We start from the raw sequence: 7,189 nt of genomic DNA on the forward strand, positions 1-7,189 counted from the left end.
GGTCTGGTGCCCTCTTCTGGCCTGCAGGCATACACACGGAAAGAATATTGTATACATAATACATAAATAAATAAATATTTAAAAAAAAAAAGAGCACTGGCTGCTTTTCCAGAGGGCCTAAGTTCAATTCCCAGCAACCACATGGTGGCTCACAACCATCTGTTATGAGATCTGGTGCCCTCTTCTGGCGTGTGGGCATACATGGAGGCAGAATGTTGTATACATAATAAATAAGTATGTTTTTCTTGTAGAGGACCTGGGTTCAGTTCCCACCACTCACAACCATCTGTAACTCTAGTTCTAAGGCACCCTATACCGTCTTCTGGTCTCTGTGGTCACCAGGTTTGCATGTGGTACACCTATATAAATGTAGACAAAACACCCATACACGTGATATAAAATAAATAAACTCATAGGGTTCACTTACTCTCTTTCCAGATTAGCAGTAACACATCCATCCCTTAATTTCCGCTGCTTTTTAATTTGCTAAACAAAGATCAGTTTGGTGCCTTTTGTGTTTTGCGATGCAGCTATGGCAAGTTTATTTCCTTTCTGTCTTTACAGACCTGGGCCCTTCACTCTCTCTCCCTGACCATCGACTCTGCTGGTGCACTCTATCACGTCCATGTGGAGCCGACCCTGTCACTCATCACCATGCTGCTGTTAAATGTGCCTCCAACTCATGCTGAAGTGCACCAGAGTCTTGGCCGCTGCTTGAACGCCCTTATTACCACATTAGGCCCAGAGCTACAAGGTATGCAGAGGCCGTTTCCGTGGTGTTTTACATGAAGGTACACGTGGAGTTAAGTTCACGTCTTAGTCTCTGTGGTCAGCATGTAGCAGGAGCTCAGAGTCTTGTCAGATGAAGGTTTCAGTTCAATCAGCCTGTTGTCTCCTACCCTGAAAAGATAAAAGTGCCATGTTTAGAAAGATTTGTCTTAAAAATACTTGCCTAAATAATTTAAGTGGCAAATATAAAGTACAGTAGCATAAAGAACTCTCCAAGAAATACATAAATCTGAAGTCTCAAATACCTCTTCAAATCACATGGTATATGATTATAATATATGAAAATAACACTCAAATGATACCAGCAAAGTTCAACTGATTGGCAATGTCTAATTCTACTTTTTACCAAATTTTGCTTTTCATGAATATTTAATAAAACCTGTAAATAGTTTTGAATTCTTCTAACAGACACTTCATTTAGAACAAACTAGTTAGGCTAATGAGATGGCTCAGCAAGCAAAGGCACGTCTTGCCACACCCCCTAGTTTGAGCCCCATGGTCCGTTTGGTGGGGAGAGAGGACCAGCTGCTCCCCGGGTTGTCCTTTGACCTCCACACACTCACTGTTACATGCTCAGCCGCCCACATAAACACACACAAAACAAGAGTCATTATCTATCAGTACTACCTTACTATTCTTCCTCTGCTCATGTGTGTGTGTGTGTGTGTGTGTGTGTGTGTGTGTGTGTGTTACAAAGACGTCCCACATTCTAAGCATATGGTTAGCCATTGACCCATGTCCCAGTCCATGTCTCTTGAGTTTGAGGTAGAAATTTGATTTGAGAAATCTATGAAGTAATTTTAATGAATTTTAGTCTTATATATGTTTAAAGACTAGTGGTTTTATAGGTCAATAAGTAAAAGCTCTGGCTTTTAATAACTTCAGCTTTTGGCTTTTACTAATTCCAGGTAACAATACTTCTGTGTCCACCTTAAGGACTTCCTGTCTGCTGGGTTGCGCAGTGATGCAAGATAACCCAGGCTGCCTGGTCCAGGCTCAGGCCATCTCTTGCCTTCAGCAGCTTCACATGTTTGCTCCACGACATGTCAACTTGTCTAGCCTGGTCAGCTGCCTCTGTGTGAGTATGAAATGAGTGCCGAGTTTCTGAGGCTTGAATTTATTCCGATTTGATTATTTTCTAGACTATGTAAAAAATATGCTATACATATGACTGGTTTTTTTAGTTTGTTTTAGAAAAAGGAAGGGCTACTCTCATGTATCTGCCTCTAAGCCTGACATACATGGCTTCGCTTTTCTACTATTGGTGTTGAACATAAGTCCTGGAATATTCATTTATGAATGGGGACACTTACTGCAAGTGTTTGTGTGGTCCTGTCTGCCTGACTTCCTTTGCTGCTCTAAGTGCATCACAATTCTGTCTCAGAGGTAAAGGAGTTTGCACATGGCTTAGTGGGTGAGAGCTTGCTGTGTGAGCATGAGCACATGAGTTCAGCTCACCACACCCACATACAAGCTCAGCTGCAACTCAGGCATAGAGACAGGTAGTTCCTGGGAGCTCAGGAGCCAACCAGTGCCACTGAAGTATCAAACTCTAGGATCAGTGAGGCTCAAGAGAATAAATACGGTAGAGCGTCATAGAGTAGGACACTGGAAGCCGTCTGATGACCTCCACAGCCCTTGCAGGGCCATTGCCTTCCATACAGTCCCCCACACACATACACAGAGAAAGAGAATGAGAAATTAAAATACCTTTCTGTAACATTTGTATGTAACACATCAATATCTGGGTCTTTATCTAACAAATGTAGAAAAATAAAGCCAGCCAACCAGAAGTTCTGATCAAGTGGTTCATTAATATCTTCACTTTGATGATTTTCTTTTTGGTATAGCCAGTGTCTGTCTAAATTTGCCTCAAAAATTGAGCTCCAGGATATCAATAAATATAGTCCAACACAAAATCGCAAACCTACCTAAAATGTTATTTGTAGGTTGTTTCTGTTGTTTTGTTTCTAACTTGACTGTGTGGTTCCCAGCATGGATGTTGTAGGTGGTGTGTCCCAGTGTCAGCCTGTTACACAGACATAGGCCGTCCTTTCATTTCAGAGCTGGTCTTTAAAGGATAGTCTGAGGGCCACAGCATCAAGCCATTCACTAAATTTAGTCGTGGCTTAGTGTACTCTCCTCTCTCCTAAATTCCTTGCCCAATTGCCATCTTCATTATTCAATTACTGTCCTGGTAAGTTTTATGGCCTGTTCATAGGCATAATTTTGTCACTTCCTAGTCTTCCATACCCTCTTCCAGGCTTGGCTATATCATTTGTTAAATCAAGGATTACACAGATGCTGATGTAGTGACACATGGACCACACATTGAAATAACATTGACATGTCTGAAGCAATGCATAATATTAATTATTAATGCTAATTGTCATATAAAACTTTAAAAAGATTACATGACTAGCAATGATATGATATGAGTCTTTTGTGTGTTGGGAACAGCAAGGGAAAAGATTTTTATCTTCACCATTCAAAAGCAAGTTCTTCCAAGATATTAATTTCTACATGCAAAGAATTTTTGCAGAATTGTTATTGAAAAAAGTATTTTATTTATTGCAAGTTGATCGGACATTAAGAAAATGGTAGTGCTGCTATATTTAAATGAAGATTAATTCCCTACCCTATATGTGAACTCTCTTACTGAAGTTTACTAAGAAGCAGAATAAGATTACCACCCACTAATCCATGATGACTAAGGCCTCATCAGGGCTATTACCTTTTTCCTTTCTCATGCCCCCCCCCCCAAAAAAAGGCTACATGCCAGGCGGTAGTGGCACATGACTTTAATCCCAGCACTTGGGAGGCAGAGGCAGAGGCAGGTGTATTTCTGTGAGTTTGAGGCCAGCCTGGTCTACAAGAGATACTTCTGGGACAGGCTCCAAAGCTACAAAGAAACCCTGTCTCGAAAAACTAAAAAGAGGGCTGAAGAGATGGCTCAGTGGTTAAGAGCACTGCCTGCCCTTCAGAGGGTCCTGAGGTCAGTTCCTGAGGTCAGTTCCCAGCAACCACGTGGTGGCTCACAACCATCTGTAATGAGATCTGGTGCCCTCTTCTGGCCTGCAGGCATACTTGCAGACAGAATACTGAGAATACTGTATATATAATAAATAAATAGATTTTAAAAAAAGAAAAAGAAAAACTAAAAAGAAAAAAAAGCTACATATGAAAAATAGTCTGCTACATTTAAAATAGAAATCATATTTTAAAATGGAATTCATTATGTTATATTAAAGTAATAATTTGATTAGCAATTTATTTTAAATTTATAGATTGAGTTTATTATATTTTACAGTATTTCCCTAAGTAAAGAAATTTTATGTCATCATTGGGCAAGAATCATACACTAAAGGCTCCCTGCTACCTGCATGCCGTCTCTCTTCTGTCTGAACTTGGACTTGGCGACACTAGCACTTCTGAGCACTGTGTGCTGAGGTGAACTGTGTAAGCGCAGTCCAGCTTCTCCCACACATATGTCTCCTGGGCCTGCTTTGAAGGTGAGGCATATGAGCTTCAGGGAAAGCCTCATTAGTACAGTGGGCATTTATTCAGTCCTTTCCTGGTTCATATCTTTACATCCTGAATTTGTAATTCATGTATTTTCAAGATCTTAGCTCAGCTCCTACCAAGTAAGAAAATAAAAGTGTTTGTGGCCACGTTTTTAGATTGGCGCTAAGCCATTTGAAGGATAACTCAGCCTTTCTATTTGAAGCTTAGCTGATTGTTGTCATAATCGTCCTAATACTTAACTTTTGATTTTGTTATGACTGGTCTGTCATTTGTTTTTTGTGCAGGAGATCTTGTTGGATAATTCTGTGTTGGTAGGTCCCTGACCCCTGACTCCTAACCTTGTTGAGGTTTGCAGTGCTGTTTTTTCATATTGTTTTGGTTGCAGATGTTTTCCCTGCGTTTCTGTGTTTAAGCTAGCCATTAATGCACAAGCCAGTATGCATAGCATGTTTCTTGGTGTTTATTTAATATTAGTGTCAACAAGTCCTTCCTAACCTTCTCCAGCTGGTACACTTGTTCCTTGCACTAAATTTTGCAATATTTTTATTTAACATATTCATTTCATAAAGAAATTATAATTATGGTTTGATTTGGTGTCTGTTTTGCCTGCTTCGTTTGCCTGCTTTAATCCAGCCTACATTCCTTTCCCAGTTGACTTGCTGGAGAATGACATAGAGATGTGAAGCCTCTCGTTTGCTCTGTGTGATCGCCCCCAACCTCTTTTCCCAAACACATGAAGAGTATTTCTCAGCATGCTTTTTTTTAAAGGATTGTTTAGCTGATGAATGCTGCACCTTCCTTGTGTTACATGCTCGTAAAATTCCAATCAAAATAACTAATATATTACTCATTTTTACTTAAACTTTCATGTAGAGTACAGTTTCTAATCATTGGCATTAACTACAATAATCTTGGGCACAAGTAAACTTGCTCTTTATATTTTAACTTCTGTGTGCTTCTGTATACTAGTTCTAACAATAGAAGTCTTAAACCTGACTGTGGCGGCATTACCTTGAGGAATCTGTGAATGGCATTGTCCTCCTCCACTTGTGATGTCTAATGAAACATAGTCACAAAGCAGATTCCACCCTGTGTTTCACTGGTGACTACCTAATACCTTGGCTTATAAACTAGAGCCGGGCCTTCTCTACATGTGTTCCTGTACAGTGGACAGGACCTGCCACCACCCGTCTTGTTTTTCTCTGAATTTAGGCTCACTTTCTACAGCAAATTCACCCACTTCAGTCCTGTTTTCCCATATATACCACATCACCAGGTCTCTGTCATAGCTGTACCACGTTTGTCAAGTTTTCACGTGAACATTACTGTGTCACTGTGCAGTGAACTGAGGTTATGCTCTGCAGAAAACATGCGTGAGGCTCTGGCTCCAGCCTTCTGCTCCTCCAGACATAAGATATTGTAGGGAAAATACATTTTATATCTCTACATTTTATATTACTTAGGAGGTCCTTAAGTAAGCCTTTGTCTCCAGGATCGAGGCATGGTAGGCTATGCCTTTAAGTAGAAGGCTGAGACAGGAAAATTGTGTGTTTAAGGCCAACCTGGACTGTATGGCAAAATTCCCACTCAAAAGAAAAAAAAACTAGCCCAGCAGTGGTGGCACATACCTTTAATCCCAGCACTTGGAAAGCAGACACAAGCAGGTATCTATGAGTTTGAGGCCAACCTGATCTACAGAGTGAGTTCCAGGACAACCAAGGCCACACAGAGGAACTCTTGTCTCAAAAGAAAAAAAAAATTAAGAAATTTGTATCCAGAAACTTCTGATTTACAATTGGTTATTTGAAGTACATTGCCAAACTTATCATTTGCTACAGATAACTATATATAGCTGCTGCCAAACCATTTGATTTGCATATATTATCTGTAGACATATGTTACATGTATGTAGACATGTATGTAAAAGTTGCTGTTCTTTGGTGTTACTAAAGAATTTTTTCCAAGAGGCTGGAGCGCTGGCTGCTCTACCAGGGGATCTGGGTTCAATTCCATGCATCCACGTCACAGCTCACAGCTGTCTGTAACTCCAGTTCCAGAAGATCCAACACCCTCACACGGACAAAATACCAGTGCACATACAATAAAAAAATAGGTCATTTTTAAATTTTTTTTTAATTTAAAGACTGTTTCTGATCAATTTTCCTAAGTGAAATTTATTTGAAATTGCACTTTCTCTGTAATACTGCTGTGAGGAGCCACACCTATCAATCACTGAGTCTCTAGTGTCCCTGTTTGTGGGTCCTGCGGCGAGCACTTGGCATGTTACTCTATGTTAACTCGGCAATAGTTCTGTGGAAGCTAAGATCCAGAGAGGCTAAATGACTTGCCCAGGTCACACAGCGAGGAAGTGATAGTTGGAGGGTTCATACGGAGACTTCCTGACTCCAGAGCTTCCAGCTGAACCCATGCACTGTTTTGCCTATGTCACTGTAAATGTGTTCACTTCATAGGGAACCGTAAGCATAATTGCATGAATACAATGTGTGAGTCCTTCCAATTGTGTTTCTTTTATCTCAGAACTATTTTTATCTTTGTCTTCTTTGTCATGGCTGTTGCTTGGATGTGTGTGTGTGTGTGTGTGTGTGTGTGTGTGTGTGTGTGTGTGTGTGTAGTGAATAATTAGTATATGTATTATTCCTTGAGCTGTTTTGAGTTGTAATTGTGTATTCTAGAACAGTTGAAAAGGTTTTTTCTGTATTTGATAAACTGTGTCCAGCCCACTAATGAGCTAAAAAGAATCAGAAAGTCCAGTGAATATGTACTGAGTGCCACCAAGAGGCCTATGTGTGTTAGACCTACTGAGTGCCACCAAGAGGCCTATGTGTGTTAGACCTACTGAGTGCCACCAAGAGGC

At 40.4% G+C, this 7,189-nt stretch overlaps 1 protein-coding gene across 6 annotated transcripts in view; it reads left to right on the plus strand.

The window, feature by feature from the left end:
- The window catches only part of Heatr5a (HEAT repeat containing 5A), a 104,120-nt gene that overhangs the window by 58,973 nt on the left and 37,958 nt on the right, over window positions 1–7,189 (plus strand). For 3 of the 6 annotated variants that reach the window (XM_013347229.2, XM_026781950.1, XM_026781941.1), the window contains exons 20-22: window positions 565–754; window positions 1,698–1,867; window positions 4,599–4,625. In XM_013347229.2, coding sequence (XP_013202683.1) covers window positions 565–754; window positions 1,698–1,867; window positions 4,599–4,625 — 387 coding nt within the window. The remainder of the gene's footprint in view (window positions 1–564; window positions 755–1,697; window positions 1,868–4,598; window positions 4,626–7,189) is intronic. The other 3 variants (XM_026781955.1, XM_026781958.1, XM_026781961.1) reach the window with 1 other exon arrangement.

This window comes from Microtus ochrogaster, chromosome 1, assembly GCF_000317375.1.
Source record: "Microtus ochrogaster isolate Prairie Vole_2 chromosome 1, MicOch1.0, whole genome shotgun sequence".
NCBI lineage: Eukaryota > Metazoa > Chordata > Mammalia > Rodentia > Cricetidae > Microtus > Microtus ochrogaster.